Source organism: Lacerta agilis, chromosome 13 (assembly GCF_009819535.1).
Source record: "Lacerta agilis isolate rLacAgi1 chromosome 13, rLacAgi1.pri, whole genome shotgun sequence".
NCBI classification, from domain to species: domain Eukaryota; kingdom Metazoa; phylum Chordata; class Lepidosauria; order Squamata; family Lacertidae; genus Lacerta; species Lacerta agilis.
Genome location: NC_046324.1, coordinates 500633 through 521236, shown reverse-complemented (window position 1 = coordinate 521236; position 20604 = coordinate 500633). Strand labels below are relative to the sequence as shown.

Below are 20604 nucleotides of genomic sequence, written 5' to 3'. Positions count from 1 at the left end.
AGGTATATATGCTTTGCAAAAATACATATACCGTGTTTCTCCTAAAATAAGACACCGTCTTATATATTTTTTTGCTCAACAAAACACAGTATGGCTTATTTTCAGGGGATGTCTTATTTTAACCGCGTCGCATCAGTACGCTGCATAGCCATGCCTCTCTAGGCTGTTTTAATGGGAGGGACCACGTCACTATGGCTTATTTTCGGGGTATGGCTTATTTTTGGGGAACGGCTTATATTTTGCAAATGCATAGAAATCCTGCTATGGCTTATTTTATGGCTATGTCTTATTTTAGGAGAAACAGGGTAGTAGGCAGAACTGCATACAATCAGGATAAATTTGCACTAATGCTGATGAATTTTCAAGTGAACTAAAAAAAACCTCATGTGGAAATGTGAAGTGAACTTAACATTTCAAACATGAGAAACAGAGAGAATGCAAAATTGACAGTTTTACCCATCTCTAGTGTTGGTGCAGGGAGAAAGCAGCTCTCTGTGCCAACACTTCCAAGGGGGAGGAGCATTTCTATCCTTGATTGACAGCACAATGGTATCAACTGCTATGGCTAAAGTTTCTTTCTTTCTTTCTTTCTTTCTTTCTTTCTTTCTTTCTTTCTTTCTTTCTTTCTTTTCATACTTACTACCCACAGATCTAGGCGCTGTGGTTTAAACCACTGAGCCTAGAGCTTGCCGATCAGAAGGTTGGTGGTTCGAATCCCCGTGACGGGGTTAGCTCCTGTTGCTCGGTCCCAGCTCCTGCCTACCTAGCAGTTTGAAAGCACGTCAAAAGTGCAAGTAGATAAATAGGTACCCCTCCAGCGGGAAGGTCAACGACATTTCTGTGCACTGCTCTGGTTCACCAGAAGTGGCTTTGCCATGCTGGCCACATGACCTGGAAGCTGTATGCCGGCTCCCTCAGCCAGTAATACAAGATGAGTGCCGCAACCCCAGAGTCGGACACAACTGGACCTAATGGTCAGGGGTCCATTTACATTTACCTTTACCCACAGATCTTGAAGAGGTTTACAATAAGGAAAATCTAAGTATGTTATAAAAAATGCTCTTCAAGGGCAGCCCCAGGTAGAGTGCATTGTACTAATCTAGCTGGGAAGAAAACCTAAGAGAAAACAAGCTTCTGTAAGTCATTAGCACTGGGAGGTTGTTTGGACAGTTGCTGCTGCATTGGTCCAAAGAAAGGAGAGGCCTGTAACACTGTGGAACAGAGCATAGAGATTTGGCTGTGGGTCAGCAACTGACGTCTTCCCTCTGTCATGGATCCAGGCCTGATTGGCACATGTTTCTTGCCTGCTGACTTCATTACTGCCTTTTCCTGTGCGTTGCTCTGCTCTATGCCAGCCGCCGCCACCATCATCTCTGCATATATTCTGACTTTCAGAGGATGTCCTATTTAATTAATGGTAATTTCATAGTCAACAGCTTTTGCGTTCTGCATGAACAGGGATGAGCATTGCCAGGCCATGTGGGGGGGGGGGAACCTTTCATTATGGTCAATAAGAATATTCATTAGTCATGGAATCATGATTCTATCATCAGATGCTGGGCCTTTGATGCTTGCTTCCTATTAGGCTCAAGCAAACCCTCTCTTTGTGAAATTCATTTCCCTCTCCACCCAAATCTGTTAGCAATGTTTAGAAAACCAATTAGAGCCATCTTTGTTCTCCTCTCATGCTGCATTACAACTATTTGGCTCAAAGAGGCAGTAAATCTTGACTTGTTGATGAAATGTCCATGCAAAATGCTCTGGTATTTTCTGGGACCTCATATAAGGAACAGACAGATCTCAATCTTGATGACACTGCAAAAAATGGTCTCAGTTGAGTGTGAACCAGCAGAATTGGGGGTGCAAGGGAACCCACGTGTGTGTGTGTGTGTGTGTGTGTGTGTGTGTGTGTGTGTGTCTTATTGGTTTGCTTTATAATGTATGTTGTGCTTTTTCATGTCGTGAACTATCCTGAGATCCAAGGGCAGCAAACAAATTTAACAAATAACAATAACAACCATAACAACCCCAAACTTTTTCCTCAGGGCAAACCCCGTCGACGCCCAGTAAATTCGCTCCCCATGCAACATGCATAGCTGTCAACTTTTCCCTTTTTTAAAGGGAAATTCCCTTATTCCAAATAGGATTCCTCGCAAGAAAAGGGAAAAGTTGACAGCTATGAACATGTGCACCATGCAGTGGTGTTGGGCGAGGGCAGGGCCGCCAGCGGTCTAACTCCCAAGGTTGTTGTGTTGAAGTTGAAGCAGCAACAGCAAAAGTGCGCCATGGTGGGTGGACGAAAGAAAGGAGAGAGAGAGAAAACAAAAGAAGGAAGGAGAGGAGAGGAGAGGAAAGGAAGGAAGGCAGCTTCTTGGATCCATCCGGTCTTCAGCTCCATCTCCCCGGCCCTCACTCACCTCATCGCCCCACTTGAGCAAGTCCTTGTGCCTCTCGCCCACCGCCCAGTAGATGTGCAGGAACTGGAGGATGCCGTGTTTGCGCACGTGCTCCGCGTGGCGCTGTGTCTTCTCCCAGCTCAGCGGGGAGCCCTGCGACAGGAGCCCCATGGCCCCCCCCCAGGGAGCGGCACAAGGGCGCACGGGGAAAGGGAGGAGAGCCGGCCAGCAACGCCAAGGAGAAAAGCTACCTCCAGGCGGTGGTGGTGGTGGCAGGAAAGAGGAGCAGGAAGGAGAAGGATCCTCCGCCGGTGGCGAAACAGGAGGAGGAGATCGGCGCCGGCTGCTACTTCTCTCTTCCTCCCCGCCGCGGCGCCTCTTTCTCCGTGAGGTTCCCGGAGGGGAAGCGCCTGTGCCGGCTGCGGACGGAACAAGAGAGGCCAGCTGCTCGTCTCTGTGTGTGTGTGTGTGTGTGTGTGTGTAGATGCAGGGAGGGGGTGGTGCTGGTGACCGTCCCGGCAGCAGTGGGGCACATGATCAGGGGGAAGGGGAAGGAGGTTGCTCTGTGTGCGCGCGCCTGTGAGTGTGTGTTTGCGTGCATGCAGTGAGCGCGCGCGCGCCCTCCCTCCCCGGTGCGGGCGGGCAGGCACCGGGAGGGAGGGAGGCGCGCACGGGCCACATGACGAGGTCTGGCGGGCCGGATTAGGCCCCCGGGCCTTGTGTTTGACACCCGTGCTGTAGAGGGAAGAGAGGGGCAGAAGGAAAACTTGGATTCTAAACCTCTGCTGCCTTGCAGAGAAAGGCTTTGCGAGTAAACCCCAAGGAAAAATCTACACCTGCTGCTTGGCAGGAGGTCTTCAGGAGAAGAAAAGGCTGAGGCGTAAACCCTATGAAATCTGGAGTGGAGTCCCTGAGACGGTTGGGTGGTGCCTTGTACGCTTCCTTCCAGCAACTCTTGCAGCCAAGCGGGTGCCAAACATCTTGCTCTGCTTTCCTTTGGACAGTGAGGCTGGTTGCCTGGGGAGGTCACTCTGGTGCTGCACACGCTGCAAAAACAACAGCAAAAACAGTGCAGGAGGCAGCAGTTATGATGTTGTTTTATTGGTACTGGTGCTGTGCCTTTGACTAGAACAATAAACTGATAATGTAGGTTTGGCCATCCACCCCTATAGAAGGTAGGAAGAGCCCTGCTGGATCATGGAGGGCCAAGGAGCAGGACCTGAGCGAAAGGGCAGCTCCACAGTCGCCATTCACAGCGCCTGATCTTCAGAAGAAGGCACTATCTTTTACTTTTATTTTATTTATATAGCACCCTTCATCACAAGATCTCAAGGCGCTTCACAGAATAAAATACAAGGTTAAAACACAAGTGAATAGTTAAAACGAAAACAACAAAACAATAAGCCTCCCACAAACACGTTTAAAAGGCCGCTGGATATGAATCCGCCCAAGGCTTCTGACAGCCAAGGCGGCCCAGAGCCGCCATGGCTAGGAAGCCACCTTTTGCCCTCTCCTGCGCGGAAAGGTTAGAGTCTTTCAGCATCCATGGTCCAGTCCTTGGCGAGCTGGAGGGCAGACACCCACGACCCACCTCTCCTCCTGCTCCTCCTGGATAGTGGCTCCCCCTCGGCTCCCGAACCTCCCTGCCTCGGTCTCCCAGCTGCAAAGGCAGCCAGGATTGGCGCGCGGGGGGCGGGTGCTGGAGAGGAGTGAGGGACTCTCCTTTCGGGGAACCCACAGGCGGCAGCTCCCGCGCGCAGGCTGCCTGCCTGAATGGCGAGGGTCAAGGGATGATGGATCATGGGGTGGGTGCTTCTGGGAACGGAGGAGGAAGGCTGCGGGTGGGTAGGTGGGTGATGGATGGGGGGTGAGGGGGGAGAGAAGAGGCAGATGGATGGGTGGACGGGAGGCTCCCGGGGGGAGCGGGGGGGGAGGTGGGCAGAGTGGAGAGGCGGGGAAAGCGCAGAGACACTTGGCCACCTCGCAAGGTGCCTGCACAGAAGAGGGAGAGAGGGAGAGAGAGAAGGAGGCAGAGAGAGAGAGAGAGAGAGAGAGAAAGAGAGAGAGAGAGAGAGAGAGAGAGAGAGAGAGAGAGAGAGACGCGCCCGACGCTGCCTACCTGCTTGCCTGCTTCGCTCGCCTGACTTTCCCTTCCTTCGTCGTCGGGTCTCCGGGACAGCTTCTTCCCCAGCTATGCCCAACTTCTCCGGCACTTGGAAGATGAAGAACAGCGAGAATTTCGACGAGCTCCTCAAAGTCTTGGGTGAGCAAGGAAGGGCAGCCTTGGCCGCTGCGCCCGGCGCTCCGGCAGCGCTTCATGGGGTCGGGGTCGGGGGACAGGAGCTTTTGCCTCCCGCCGAGCAAGACGCTAGGCAGCATGAGGCCCGGGAGAGGCTTGGCCGGGGGACTCCAGGGGGGCGGAGGGGCTCACCCATTCCCCCCACCCACAAAACACCGCCCCCATCCTCGTGCACACGTTTACACGGGAGTCAGCGGCGCATTGGAGAGCGGGACGCGACTTGAGCGCGCGCCAGATTGCGGCCGAATCCTCCCGGGCCCGTTTACTCGGGAGTCACTCGTGGCCGCCGGGTTCCGGGGGTTGCACCGCGTCCGGGAGCGCGGCATCGGATCCGGACTATCTCGCTCCGGGGTGGAGGGGAGTAGCTGCCCCGCCCCGTGGGGCTTTACTCCCAGGTAAAAGGTGAACGCGGTGGGTTGAGGCAAGTTTACTCAGAAGGAATCGCCGCTGTGCTCAACGGGGCTTGTTGTTCAGTCGTTCAGTCGTGTCCGACTCTTCGTGACCCCATGGACCAGAGCACGCCAGGCACGCCTATCCTTCACTGCCTCTCGCAGTTTGGCCAGACTCATGCCAGTCGCTTCAAGAACACTGTCCAACCATCTCATCCTCTGTCGTCCCCTTCTCCTTGTGCCCTCCATCTTTCCCAACATCAGAGTCTTTTCTAGGGAGTCTTCTCTTCTCATGAGGTGGCCAAAGTACTGGAGCCTCAACTTCAGGATCTGTCCTTCCAGTGAGCACTCGGGGCTGATTTCTTTAAGGGTGGATAAGTTTGATCTTTTTTCAGTCCATGGGACTCTCAAGAGTCTCCTCCAGCACCAGAATTCAAAAGCATCAATTCTTCGGCGATCAGTCTTCTTTATAGTCCAGCTCTCACTTCTATACATTACTACTGGGAAAACCATAGCTTTAACTATACGGACCTTTGTCGGCAAGGTGATGTCTCTGCTTTTTAAGATGCTGTCTAGGTTTGTCATTGCTTTCCTCCCAAGAAGCAGGCGTCTTTTAATTTCGTGATTGCTGTCACCATCTGCAGTGATCATGGAACCCAATAGAGTAAAATCTCTCACTGCCTCCATTTCTTCCCCTTCTATTTGCCAGGAGGTGATGGGACCAGAAAACTCAATGGACAAAGACAACGGGGCTTACTCTCAAGTAAATGAGCGCGGGGAGGGGCTCAGGGTGGAAATCAACGTGTGGGGATTCTCTCTCCCTCTCTCTCTTTTGGGATCGTTTTAGAAAGGGGTGGGGGCAGGCTGAACTTGTATTCCTGCAACGTTTACATGGGAGTAAGCATCCCTGAACACCTTGAGACTTACTCCTGCGAATGCGCGGATCTGACAATTTTTGTTTCTCTCGGTTTCTTACTTTATCACTCTTAACTTCATATTTCCACATATATATATATTTTTAAGTCAAATTGAAAATTCTTTTTTTTTTTACTGTTACTTTCTCCTAGTATACTCACGACTGTATAGGTAGCCGTGTTGGTCTGCCATAGTCGAAACAAAATAGGAAATTCTTTCCAGTAGCACCTTAGAGACCAACTGAGTTTGTTCTTGGTATGAGCTTTCGTGTGCATGCACACTTCTTCAGATACCAACTGGAACTATGGAAGGCACCACATTGAGCCGCATGAAATGGAAGTCTGTATCTGAAGAAGTGTGCATGCACACGAAAGCTCAAGCCAAGAACAAGCTCAGTTGGTCTCTAAGGTGCTACTGGAAAGAATTTCCTATTTTGTTCACGACTGTATGCTATTCTTGCAAAGCAATTTCCCTTAATACAATGCTTTTTTGTATTCTAGATACCTGAATGCATGCCTTTTTTTTACACACACTGGGCTCTGGGATCCACCTCTTCCCCAGTCCAGAGAACCACAGTGCAGATTCCCAAGGATTGCTTGTGTTGTGGTTCTTGTATTGTTTCGGGAAATGGGAATGAAGGCGGTTGGCCTTAACAGGTGGACTGAATTACATGTCTGCCCCATCCCCACCTTTCCCCACCCCTATGTCCACAGCCTCTGCTCTCAAGCCATTGGGGAAGAGCCCTAGTTAAACCTTAGAGTACCTGCCTGGCAGGCAGAAGTTTGCAGGCTCAGTCCCCAGCATCACCAGGGAGGGCGGGGAGAGACTCCCTGCCTGAAACCCCAGACAGCTGCTGCCAGTCAATGTATGCAATACTGAGCAAGATGAACCAGGGGTCTGACTCAGTAGAAGAGAACCTCCAATGTTGGAAGCAGTGATGCTTCTGGATGCCAGCTGCTGGAAACCACCGGGGAGGAGAGAACACTCTTGTGCTCAGATCCTGCTTGTTGGTTTCCCCCAGAAAGGCATCTGGCCAGCCTCTGTGTAGGGTTGGAAGGAACACCCAAGGGTCATATAGTCCAACCCCCTTCAATGCAGGAATCATAACTAAATAATTCCTAGCCCAAGGAAGGAGAGTCCGGCACTTTCCCAGGGAGTCCATTCCATTGTCAAACAGCTTTTATTGTCAGAAAGTTCTTCCTGATGTTTATTTGGGATCTCCTTCTTGTCATTTGAATCCATTGGTTTGGGTCCTCCCCTCCAGAGCAGGAGAAAACAAGCTTGCTCCATCTTCTGTGTGACAGGACTTCAGATATTTGAGGCTGGCTATCCTGTCACTTCTCAGTCTCCTCTCCTCTGAGCTAAACACACCCAACTCCCTCGACCATTCCTCATAAGGCCTGGTGTCAAGATCCTTGATCATCTGGGTTGCCCTCCTCTGCACACCTTCCGGCTTGCCAGCCTCGTGGCCCAGCAGGCTCTTCAATGTCGTCTTATGTCCTTTGGGCAGTTAACTTTGTGTTCAGCGTCATGGTTCCTCCTCCTTGGTTTTTGCCCAGGGGTCAACGCCATGCTCCGGAAGGTAGCTGTAGCTGCTGCCTCGAAACCACATGTGGAGATCCGCCAGGAGGGGGACCAGTTCTACATTAAGACCTCCACCACTGTCCGCACCACCGAGATCAATTTCAAAGTGGGCGAGAGCTTCGATGAAGAAACTGTGGACGGGCGGAAGTGTCGGGTAATAAATAACCGCTGTGTGTTACTGCCTTATTCATTTAAGGGTTTTGTACTCTCTTTCCCCACTATATCGATTTATTTCACTATAAAAGTATTTCTATACCACCATCTCATAAAACATCAGGGCAGTGTGCAACAACCAAAAACACTATTAAAAACACAAATGATCATTCAAGGGACTGGTTGATTTAGCAGCAGCCTAGGTCTCAAAGCGGCTTGCAGGTAAGAAAAAAAAAACCTGCAAAGCGCTCCAATTAAAACAGGTTTAAACCTCAGAGAATAGACATGCTGAAACAATGGTCACAGGGCAAAACCCACCTGAAATCAAGCCATTTTCACCTGACCAGAGCTGGCTCACCCCTGAGGTGGGTGTGAAGCTCCTCCCTCAGGCAGTGGAGGTACCAGAGGAGCTCAACCCCTGGGGTGTTGCTGCTCATCTCCCCCACCCTGGGGGGGGGGGGGGCAGAGAAGGCAAGCTGCAATGCCTTGCAGAACAGCCTGGCAAGGGTGTGTGTGTTCTGGTGAGGGGGGGCACACTCCCCTTTTGCCTCAGGTGGCAAAACAGGATGGGCCAGCCCTCCTCTGAACACCTGAAACTCAGCAGGGACAATGCCCTCCTGGTTTGTAACAGGAGGCAGTTCCAAAGAGTTGGGCCCACTGCCCAGAAGGCAGGATACTCTGCTATTCATTTATTACATTCTTATCCCACCTTACCTCCAAGGACCTCAGGGTCCATTTTACCCTCACAACAACCCTGTGATGTAGGTTAGGCTAAGAAATGGCACACGGTCACCCAGGGAGCTTCATGGCTCAGCTCCGAACAGGACACTCTGACAACAATCCCACCTTAGAATTGCAGAGTTGGGAGGTACCCCCCCCCCCAGGGTCTATGATTTTATGACTCAAATGTGCATGTAAGGGAAAGGGAAAGGGACCCCTGACCATTAGGTCCTCATTAGGTCCTCATTAGGTCCAGTCGTGTCCCACTCTGGGGTTGCGGCGCTCATCTTGCGTTACTGGCCGAGAGAGCCGGCATACAGCTTCTGGGCAGGTCCGTCTCGTCCTTAGGGGCTGGTGGCGCGGCGCATCACGGCGCCGGGCGCCCCCGCGAGCCCACCGGCATACCGGGCTCCCCCTCCACAACCCACCCCCGCCCCCACGGACGGGCGGACGGGCTGCAAGCCGTCCGCCCTCACCTCCCGGAGCCCCAGCTGGAGCGCTGGAAGGGCGCTCAAAGCCCCACGCCACTCCAGCACCATGCCCCTCATCCCCCGCTTGCCCACCCCCCCTCCCGAGGGTGCGGCCAGCGCGGGAGGGAGGCGGGCGGAGAGGTGGCACGCTGGGGGTGCCGAGGGATCGCCACGCCACGGCGGCCGATCCCTCTAAGACGGCCCTGCTTCTGGGTCATGTGGCCAGCATGACTAAGCCGCTTCTGGTGAACCAGAGCAGCGCACAGAAACACCGTTTACCTTCCCACCGGAGCGGTACCTATTTATCTACTTGCACATTGACGTGCTTTCGAACTGCTAGGTGGGCAGGAGCTAGGACCGAGCAACAGGAGCTCACCCTGTCGCGGGGATTCAAACCGCCGACCTTCTGATCAGCAAGCCCTAGGCTCTGTGGTTTAACCCACAGCGCCACCCATATTAATGTTTATACATGTATTAATATATAAACAGAGATGCAATTCTGAGCTGGCTTTCAGAGGTGGAAAACAAGTTCTGGCTCTTTCCATAAGGGCTTACTCTGAGTTATGGGGAGCCGACTTGATTTTCTGGGCCTAATGCATTAATAGTGTTTCCAGCAGACTAGTAGAGACTGGTCACTGCCTCTTTGCCTAACCTACCCCACAGGGTTGTTGTTGGGGTCAAATAAAGGGGAGGAGTACCAGGCACACCACCTTGGTGAAAAGATGATATATATGCAAAGCTGAGAAGGGTTTTGTCCAGGGACGCCTTAGCCATTGAGGCTACTGGTGCAAGGCGCCACGGCCTGAGGAGGGCGCCTGCGCCCTCCAGCCCCGCCGGCAGCGCCACTCTCGCCCACCTCTTCTCGGGCTGCGGACGCAGGGAGGCTGTCGGCGAGCCTCCCGTCAGCGCTGCAGCCAGGGCTCCCTGGACCACGACGGCCAATAAAAATGGTGTATATTTTTTATATTATGTATAATAACAGTAAGACAACGGACAGTGATCTGGTATTAACACTGTTTTGTGTACGTCTTCTTCAGCATATGACTGCAAAACAAACAAACAAACAAAAACCTGCATGGAAATGTATCACAGTAATACATACTGTGTGATAAGAGTAGGTTTATTAGCTCCTGAAATCCTGAGAACTACCAGCAGTGGTTACATATTCTTATGAACACTGCTCCGTAGAAAATTGCTTCCAATATATTTTGAGGTATGCTATTATGTTACATTATTATTGTTATGTTGTATTGTATCATGCATATTTATAGTAGATATATTGATCTCATGGATTACTGGGATACATTTCCATGCAGGTTTTTGTTTATTTGTTTGTCTATTTATTTTGCAGTCATACGCTGAAGAAGACGTACATGAAACAGTGTTAATACCGGATCACTGTCCGTTGTCTTACTGTTATTATACATAATATAAAAAATATACACCATTTTTATTGGCCGTCATGGTGCTTGTTTTTGGTTTCTGCTTGAAGATTGCATCACAGAGGTTCTTTGGATTTTCTAAGGGCGCCCTGGACGGCAGCGCTGCACCGCCGCTTCATCCGAGCAGGCAGAGGTGGAGGTGGAGGTGGAGAACAGCTGGCAGCATCCCCACCCGTCCCTCCGCGCCCTCCGGCTGCCCGCTGCACCTGGCCCTGCCCAGCGGAGCACGAGGGGCGCGGGAGGGATCTTCACACCAGGGTGCCAGATTTACCGGTACTTAAGACTGGGCAGCCCAGGACCTCCAGACACCCTGCCCAGGCTTGCGCCCCAGGGAGGTCCCTTCGGGGCTGCTAAGGCAGAGATTTGACTTGACGCTCCTTTGCCTCTTGAGACAGACAGATGCCAACAACAGTTGGCATGCAGTCCAACAATATGCTGCCCAAATCAATCATCATCATCATCATCATCAGGAGTGGGGCTAGATGACCCTTGGGGTCCCTTCCAACCCTACTGATCCTCATCCAGGGGTTCCTCGCTCTTGCCATCAACCACATAAAATGGGTCCTTTAGAGATTTGGGACAGATTTCTGTGAGATCATCCTGATTCCAGGGGCAATTAAGGACCATAAAGGCATTGCTGATTGGGATCTCTCCAGTCCAGAGTCTTTCTTATTCTAGAAAAGTATTACATCCTCAGGCTGCTACATTTTGATGTGCCGGGATGTGTTTTATCTGTTTGTCACTCAGGTGTGCCAACTTGAATAAAATATTGTGGGGGTCAGGTAAGGCCCACCCCACATAATGGATCACATGGCACAGCAGTTGAATGGCAATGAACGTCAACATTGAGGGGGCCCAGCCCCCTCAAATATTTTTGGGGGGGGCAAGTCCCCAAAGCCCCATTTTCTCTTTTTTGGTGTGGAAGGGGGAGAAAGGAGAACATCCTGTTATCTTTTATAGTCTTGAATTGATGAGCCTGGATCACACGATATTCTAAGTTTTCGAGTTTCACCTGTATGTGTGTGAATAGTTTTGGAAGGCTGATTAGGACCCTACCCTGGTAAACAGGCGGGCAGAGGGGTCCCAATCCAGTTTGGCCCCATGCACCTACAAATTGAACTACCAAAGAAAAAAATAGTTAAATAGATCAGGATTGCCCTCTGTGATCAATCCGCTGCACTGCTTGGGAAGGGAAGTCATGTCAAGTGAAGCCTTTGCCTTGCTCTGTTCACTCTCACCTGCATGTATAGCACAGGTGAACCATAGCAAGGAGGAGGAGGAACAGCTCTAGGATATGGGCAGTGGGTCCCTTGCTCTGGTGTGGGCCTGGCCAGGTGATCTTCACACCTGCAAACATATCAGACCAAACCAAAACCCACCCCAAATCTGTTTCATTCAGCTAGTAGTGGCACCTTTGTCACTCACTGACTGAGCAGATGGAAGGCTGCACTGCAGAACTGTTTTGGCATCACAAATGAGCAACTACGAAATGGATGACATCCAGTTTCTGTGAGGGATGGTAGCACTGAGACTCTGATGGGGGCAAGATGAAGATTGAGAAGACAATGCTATTTAATCTGGATTCTTTAGGCTTGTCATGAAATAATGCAGCTAATCATCCCCCCCCCCCCGGATATGCGGATTGTGTGTTTGTGTGTGTGGGGGGGTACTCTTTGCTTGCAGAGTTTAGCCACTTGGGAGACTGAAAACAAGATCTATTGCAAACAAAGTCTTTTGGAGGGAGAAGGCCCCAAAACATACTGGACGAGAGAACTGGCCGGAGAGGAGCTGATTTTGGTAAGAAATTTTATTTTTACAGGGTTGGGTCTCGATGGTAAGGGTGGGCTTTCCTGGTACATAGAAAAGCCCCCTTTCCCCTGTTGTATTCATGCACTGATGGGGAATGTGTGACCCTCCAGATGCTGGTGGACCCCAATTCCCATCAGCCCCAGCCAGCATGACTAATGGTCAGGGGTAATGGAAGTTGGAGTCCAACAAAATTAAAAGGGCACCATAATGTCTTGGAGCAATACTGCATTTTGGGGGGCAATGGACATGAAGGTCTTTTGCCAAGGGACCCACAAAACCCAGGGTCAGCCCAGTAGGGAGAAGCCTCTCCTCTACAGAATACCCTTTGTTGTATAAAAAATAAAATAGACCCAGAACCCTCTGCATTAGAAGTGGAAGTACAGAGTGGCCCCATCATGTCTCCCAAGATCTTCAGTCCTAACCTCCACTTTATTTATTTACTTAAAATATTTACAAGCTTCACTTTCATAAAAAATATAACAAGGCAGAGTACAGCATTCAGACACAATGCAACAGCCACAAAAACATCAGAAATACAGCAAAGGGGGGGGTTGGTTAAAAAGTTAGATTGCAAAAATAAATAAAATAAAATTTTCTGCACAGTAGTTGATAAAAGATTCCAAAATGAAAGCAGGGCTGACTCCTGCTGGACTTCTTCTGGCAGGAAGTTTCACAGGACAGACAAAGGTTTGGTCTTTGGTAAAAGCCAAAAGAACCTCAGCCCACCCACCCCCACCACAAGTGCTGCATCGGAAAAATGGTGTGGTTCAGGAGGAGCAAAAGGACTCAGGTGAACCTCCAAGGTCCTTGGAAGCTCTGCTTTTGCAACTTCTCTGTTAGCCATAGAAATCTAAAACCTTTGGGAGAGGGAGTTTTTGTGGATTTTTATTTATTTATTTCATAAAAGTTATACACCACTTGACTGAAAAGAAAAACACCCTTAAAACAATCTACACTAAAAACAAGAGCAATTTACAACACTAAAACATACAAAAAGTTTTAATATGAAAACATTAAAATTCACACCAGCATTTCTAAGCACCTAAATAAGCATCAGCAGGCAAGCGCCAGAAAGAATACAGTGAAGGTGCCTGCCTGAAATCAAGAGGCAAGGAGTTCAAAGTGTAGGCGCTGCCACAATAAAAGACCTGCAGGAACAGGTATTATGTGGCACCTGCAGGGGTGCCAGTGCCACTGACTGAAGGCCACCTTGTAGGTAAATTGGTCTCAAGTGGCACAGATTTTGGAACCTTCTCCTCCCCCACACACCCTCCAATCTCTACTGTGACCCATTTTCACAGGAAGGAAACTGCCACAGGTGTGGTTTTATAAAAGAATGCCAATTGTCTACACAAATTGTATTATTCAGTGCATGTAATCTCTTTCTGAAGAAGTGTGCATGCACACGAAAGCTCATACCAAGAACAAACTTAGTTGGTCTCTAAGGTGCTACTGGAAGGAATTTTTTATTTTGTTTTGTTTTGACTATGGCAGACCAACATGGCTACCTACCTGTAAATGTAATCTCTTTGTTAATTTTTCCGATACAGCAGTAATGAGAGATATAGAGATGGTCCAATCCTTTCCAATTCTGTGCCTCTAGTAGGAGTGCTGCTATTAAAAGAAAAGTAATTAGTTCTTCACATCAAAGTTCAGATTGCCCTTTAAAAAATAGTTAACAATCCCAAACTTGAAGTACATTCCACATGTTGACCCATAATGTAGCTTATTTCTGTAAATCCCCTCTGCTAGAAGGGCTTTCTATGTTCACACATCCACCACACTGTGAAGTGTTGACCTATTGCAGCCTCTCCAGCACAATGGTGGGATAGTTTTATTAATATAACTACACCGTAATGGTGCCAAATGCCATCAGTGTAGTAATTTAAATGTATCCAAGTTGAAACTGATTTTAGTGGGGGGTTTTAGCCCACAAATTATTCCAATCCACCTCTGCAATCTCTCCCTGGATCAGATTCCCATAGTTGGTTCACAGAGTTGCATCCTCCAATTGCTAACTCATTAATTTTTTGATCGAGTATACATACATGCATGCATTTGTATATAAAATAAAAATTTCAAAGGATGTTAAAGGTCTTGTGGCATGTGCTTTAATTTCAGTTTGACATGAAATACTCCGTTCAATGAACATAAAACCAATTTACACCCTGCGTTCCCAGTTTTCTCGTTATTTGTTAGCTGAAGCATTTTCGAATAAATAAATTAGTCTATAAGGGTCTTTCTCTCTCCATTTCTGAATAACATTCTTTTCCTGTCGTATCAAAATTGGATGCAGTACAAAAGGTATCAATGGAGAGACTGAGGGAGTTAATGGAGGTGCCCACATCTTGCTTCTTGCTTTCAGAGCTGCCTTTGTACATGGATTTATTAGAGAATAAAAATGTTTTTATTATGTATTAAACACAGTAGACTCAGTACTTTATATATTTCTATCAAACTCCATTTGCTGCCATAGTTTATCATTTGTGTTGTGTATTATTCCAATTGCATTTTGAATATGACATTTTTATAAATGAGGGAGAGCAAGCTCCCCCCCCCCACTGCAGATAGATCACAGCTGATTGTAATCTGGGTCTTTTATCCTGGTGTACAAAGTTTACTATCATTTTTGCCTTTTAAAAAAAATTCTCAGTTGAAATACAGATGGGTATAGTCTGACACAAAAACACATTTTTTGGTAGAACCACCATTTTCACTGAGGACCCTCTTCCCATCCTTTACTTTCCTGATGAAAGCAGCCTAAAGGCAAATTTTGCATAGTTCACAGATCACACCAAGGGGGAAGAAAGGTATCTCCAAATCAATGATCATCAAAGACCAGAGGCTTTCGAGCAGCTTGAAAGAAACATTCATAAGCCCCCTCCTCTCTCTCTCCCTGGGGGAAAAAAATCATGCCTCAGCCGATTAAAGGCAGCAAGCTGTGGGGCACGGATGAATGAGTGAACATTTCTATAAATGGCATTGCAGAATTGTGAAATTGAACGTGGCTGGTGAGAAGGTTCAACACACAGTTTAGAAGCTCATTCAGGGCTGTGACTTTTCAGACTTGGTCTCAGCTGAGCCCAAGCCCTCGTCCCTTGAACATTTCCACACCTACCTACCCACCCACAACAATCTTAAGGATGATATAAAAAGCAGAAGTAGCCATGCTGACAAATTGAAAAATCCATATTCAGGCAACACGTTATCCCAGATCTACATCAATGCAACACCTTTATTAGGTCACTCAAAATGTTCCAAAACAGGGTGTCGGCTTTGGGGTCCCTCAGAACTCTTCTTGATGTAGCAGCCACCCGATGGTCGTTTCCCAGGCACCTAACTTCAGTGGGCCCTTGTCAGGGGCCGAGTCTTTCATGTGGCAGGTCCTGCCCTGTGGAACTCCTTGCCAAGTGGGAATCTTCCCTGCTTCCTTTTAAAAACTCTGCTCTTGAGAGGATTGGGGATTTGCACTTGGGGATTTGCACTTGTTTTTAACAAGTTTGCTAATATGCTGTTGATGCTTTCACTGATATTGTTGTAGTGCTGTGTTTTCACAGCACCATTATTTTTCTATGAAAGACAGAAAGAAATAAAGGGAGGAGGGAGGAGGTTTCAATTTGCCCTCAAGGTGGCTGAGAAAAACACAGTAGTAGCTGGTCCGTGCCTGGAATTTTTGGGTGGCATTCGACTAAATTTTACTCAGTCACCCTACTTAAATTAATGGAACCAACCTAGCCATCTTCATTAATTGCAATTGGTCTACTCTGAGGAAAAACTTAAGTTGAATACTGCCCATTAAATCCAGGTGTTAGCCAGATCTAAGATGTCCTCAGTTAGCTCAGTATTAACATGGGTGTAGTGTTTAGTGACAAGGGTGGCGCTGTGGTCTAAACCACTGAGCCTCTTGGGCTTGCCGATCAGAACAGGCTTAGTCATGCTGGCCACATGACCTGGAAAAAGTGTCTGTGGACAAAAGCCAGCTCCCTCAGCCTGTAAAGTGAGAAGAGCGCCACAACCCCAGAGTTGTTTGCAACTGGACTTAACTGTCAGGGGTCCTTTACCTTTACCTAGTGTTTGGTGAAGAGTGCTTGTTTTTTTTTTAATGGGGAGGAGACAGTGATGATGCTATCATTCCTTGCCCTTTCTGAGCAGACCCTTCCCCTCATTGCTCTTGCCTATCCATGTGCCCCAGTCCCTCTGGGCCCAATCCATGTCACTACACAGACCAAGAGAGCAACACCCTGCCACTTCCTGGCAACAGAGGGAGTCTTGCACCCTTTCTGCTGTCTGATTTGATTAGAAGTGTCTCTTTTTCTGTTCCCCTCCAGACGTTTGGTGCGGATGATGTGGTATGCACAAGAATTTACGTAAGAGAGTGAAAAGTACCAGCCACCATCGAGCGGGTGGGGGATGAAGAGATGGATTAACAAGCAGATGTTGTGTGAGAGAAATCCTGTGCAGTAAACATCCCTGTGTGTGGCCTACAGAGCAGCCTCGTACATGACCATACATGTCATCTTGAATCCCAGTCGACCAGCCTATGCCTTGGGCTTTTCACTTTGATTACAAACCCTAGTCCCATTAGAATTGTGTCTCTGTGTGTGCTCCTCATCTCTTTTCCATTCCTTTACTTTTGTGTTTTGTAGTTTACAAATTTGTATGATTTGAGCAGTAATTAAATTTATTGCACATAATGCCCAATGCTTTGAAAGGGTTCTTTTCCTCTTCTTTTCCCTCAGCACAAGGAGCGCAGCATTCCAGGCAGCCAACGGGATGTCGTAGCCCAAAGGCTCAGGCCCCTCCTAGAGCTGGAGAACACTCTAACCTGCAGGGTTTCTGAGCAAGAAAATGAACTTATCAGTCCTAGGAAGCTCTTAGACTGAGTCAGGCCAATGGTCTCCCTGGGCTCAGCATTGCCTACACTGACTGGCGGCTGCTCACCAGAGTTTCAGGATGGGCTTTTCCCCAGCCCTGCCGGGAGATGCTGGGGATTGAACACCGGGCCTTCTGCATGCCGAGCAGATGCTCTGCCACTGAGCCAGGGTTCTGTCTCTTGTCTGAAGGCTTTCAGTTCCCTCCAACAATGAAAACTTCCAGAGGTGAACTCTGCAGGGCTTGATCAACAGAGGCTGGCAGCACCTTAGAGCAAAGGTAGCCAATGTGGCAACCTCCAGATGCTGCTGGACTACAACTCTCATCAACCCCAGCCAGCAGGGCCAGGGCTCAGGGGTGATGGGAGCTGTAGTACAGCAACATCTGGATAGCCACAGGTTTACCTTGGGCTCCTCCAAGCTCTTCAACTCTGCAACATTTCAGGCATGCTCTGCCTCAAACGAGAGACCAGAGTCCTGCTGGGTCAGATTGAAGGTCCCTCTGGTCCAGCATCCTTGACCCAAGAGTGTTAAATCAGATTCCTCCTGGAAACCCGCAAGCAAGGAAGGCAATATCTCTCACCACTGACTTGAGCCTTCTACGTCCAGGGAGCTATCACAGCCAACATTGACAGACCTACCCTGAAGTGGCCTACTCCCCCATTTCAGAGGCATCTCTGATGGCAGCCATTGCCCCATCTAATGCTGAGCTAATTGTGCCTTGGATGGAAACAGGGTTGGGAACCTGCAGCCCACCAACGCTCACCTTGGGCCTGCAACTGGGGTGGATGGGAGTTGGGAATCCAGCCACACCTGCTTCCCATCCGCACACAGAGATTTCTTTGCACAGTCCACAATTAAGGAATTTGTTGCCAAAAGGCAGTGCTGGAAACCTGTGGTCCCTACAGACGAGATAATATTTTTCATCCCTGTTGCCTAGAAGATTATAGCTCAGCATTTAGAGTTTGAGAGCATTTAAGGACAAAGCACACTGCTCATGCAGTCACTGTACTTGCCAAGGAGCAGCAGCACACAAGCTTTTTTTCCTGAAAGATCCACTTGCTTTTTTCCATGGATTACCAACTGCTCAATTGTGCTTAATCTCCGCAGCTTAGTTCTTGAAAATAACTAAGAGGCAATCCTGAGGAGGTAAACCTGTTTCTAGAGTGCACCACTTTAGTCAGCAGCTGGGGGCTTGACACAACAGACAGCACTGCCACATGAAAATTAAACAAATCCCTCCATGTAGAAATCAATCCCACGAATCATGTCAAGAAACATCCAAGCATCACTGTCTCTCACATGGTCTTTTCTCTGTGATTCTCATTAGTGGTACCATGGCAGAGCATTTGGTCAATTTAACAGCAATGTGAAAATGACTATGCAACTGAGAAATGATGTGAATATCTAGAATCGTAACATGCTTCTTCCCATCCTCTGAAACATTTGCACCTCTCCATGGATACAAAACATACATTTAATCTGTTATCAGTTTCAAAGCCATCCAAAATGTAGGCCTATGCCTCATAAAACAAAATGAAGGATTGGGAATGGTTTCCTTGGGTGGTTACCCCGCCCCACATTTTGCTAAGTGTACTTTATTACTTTTATACATGTGCTAAACATGATTTAAAATACAACAAACAAGAGCAGCTAATCTGTCGTATCTTGGAAAGGTGTAATAAATAGCATCTTAAAGTTGGAACCATACTGAGAACCAGTTTATAATGCACGTTAGAGGCTCTGATTCAGGTCTCTGAAGGTTTCCATGGATCTGGGGAGGTGATTTAGAAACTCACTTTGATGCAGGACAGGGCGCAGCCTTCCGCAGGCCATTGTGGCCGTCTAGTTCAGTACTGTCTGCACTGACTGACAGCAGCTCTCCGGGATTTCAAGCATGGTTCTCCCCCAGATGGATGCTGGGGTCCAAACCTGGGACCTTCTGCATTCAAAGCAGGTGCTCTGCACTGAGTTATGCCACTTTCCCACTGTGTGAAAATTGCTGCACAGCTCCTTAAGCCGTTTGACATTTTCTCTTGTTAGGGCAAACTGCTGCCTCATCTACTTTTGACCCTGATCCCTTATGCAAGGGGAAGTGCTTCTCCACTAATTCCAAACAATGCTGCATACTAAAACACTCACAATAGGAGCACTGGCCTGTTAAGTTTGAATTCATTCAGATTATGTTAATTTATGAATACTTCAGAGAGAGCAATTATTAGGGTTTCCCCCCTTTCTTTTTTGCCCAAAGCTTGCCCTTAGGATGCCAACATAATTAGGGGCTAGAAACAAGCAGCTAATCTTCAAGCATACTGGAAAGAGGATTGTTTGATGAAGCGCTGTGTAAAGATGCCAAACACCTTACGAGTTCAAGGACTTAGGATACTCGGCTGAAAACCACTGCCTGTAACACCCCAACTGCTGAGCACAATGGGGCACAGGAGGATGCTGGCTGAGGCAAAGCAGGCAAGGTTTGGCTAGAGTTGCAGCTCTCAAACTTGAATAACATGCTGACAAAAGGCATCTCTTTTTTAACACACAGCACAGAAACAACACAATAAGCTGCGCTGGAAGAAGGGAGCAATCTCTTCTCCCACATTTAACAGCCACAGACCCTCCTAATGCATCAGCTGGGGTGACATTCCAAAAGGTCTGCCAGCTCCCACTTTCCATGCTGGCTGTGATGAAGAGCAGGCATTGAGGAATGTGAGGTCCTTGGTGTACAGTATATTGGGGGGGGGGTGCTGGTTCCTCAGGGAAACCTGTTTAGGGGGTTCCATATTAGAAGAGAGTCGTAAGTTTGGAAAGCTCTGTCGCAAGAGGCTTCTGGCTGAGTGAATCCATCTCAGATTTGGCATTGGGACCAGAGTTCAGTGTCTCCGTGGCTTGCAACTTTGCTCTTCCTGAGCCACCCGGCTCTTCCTCCTCCATGTCACAGTCTTGGCTCACAGTTGGGGTCATGACACAGGTATGTAAAGTGAGAAACACCCATAACATGAAGTGTGAGAGGGAGCAACAACAAAAACAGGGCAAGCAAAATGTTGATTATCAAATATTGCATTTTTTAGGTTGTGCACAAATGATTTCCAGACCATAAGAGAAGCAGCATCTATAGACAGAGTCTGGCTTAAAACAAATTGGAAACTTACAATGTTAAAGCCTTTGAAGAAAGGGATTAACTGAGCACAATCCCTCTTGCTCCCTCCTTTCCAGCTGTTGGGGCCCCTCTGCTGACAGTCTGAAAACCTGCAATAATGAGCATGTCCCAACCCAGTCATTTCCATCCTTGCAGAATATGGAGTCAAGATGGTGACCAGCTTAGATAGCTGTACAAGTATGATGAGGTACATCAGGGAGAGTAAATGGCTATTATGTGCTGCTTGCTGAACATTAAACCTTCGCATCTAGGAGCGGACACTTCAGACGCAAGAGACAGCAGACTTGTTTGTGCTGGGCCAGAAAACTTCCCAGACCAATCTGCCTGGCTGCTACTGAAGACAATGTACCAGAAAACTTTTGGTCTACTACAGGGATAGGCAATCTAAGGCCCAATCGC

The 20604-nt window shown here is 48.4% G+C and overlaps 1 protein-coding gene across 2 annotated transcripts; it reads left to right on the top strand.

Moving 5' to 3' along the window:
• Positions 1-4534: 4534 nt before the first annotated feature.
• Positions 4535-16878, top strand: CRABP1 (cellular retinoic acid binding protein 1). Of its 2 annotated transcripts, none has more exons than XM_033167684.1 (4): positions 4535-4659; positions 7559-7737; positions 12052-12165; positions 16506-16878. In XM_033167684.1, exons 1-4 carry the CDS (start codon positions 4590-4592, stop codon positions 16554-16556), a joined length of 414 nt encoding a protein of 137 aa, XP_033023575.1. In that variant the 5' UTR covers positions 4535-4589; the 3' UTR covers positions 16557-16878. The 2 variants fall into 2 exon arrangements, with proteins under 2 accessions (XP_033023575.1, XP_033023574.1); XM_033167683.1 differs by having other exon boundaries at positions 7526-7737.
• The last annotated feature ends 3726 nt before the right edge of the window (positions 16879-20604 follow it).

Coding starts and splice junctions, on each gene's coding strand:
- CRABP1 (XM_033167683.1), top strand. CDS start 4,590: ATGCCCAACTTCTCCGGCACTTGGAAGATGAAGAACAGCGAGAATTTC. Junction 7,738..12,051: donor TGGACGGGCGGAAGTGTCGG/GTAATAAATAAC, acceptor CTTTGCTTGCAG/AGTTTAGCCACTTGGGAGAC. Junction 12,166..16,505: donor CCGGAGAGGAGCTGATTTTG/GTAAGAAATTTT, acceptor GTTCCCCTCCAG/ACGTTTGGTGCGGATGATGT.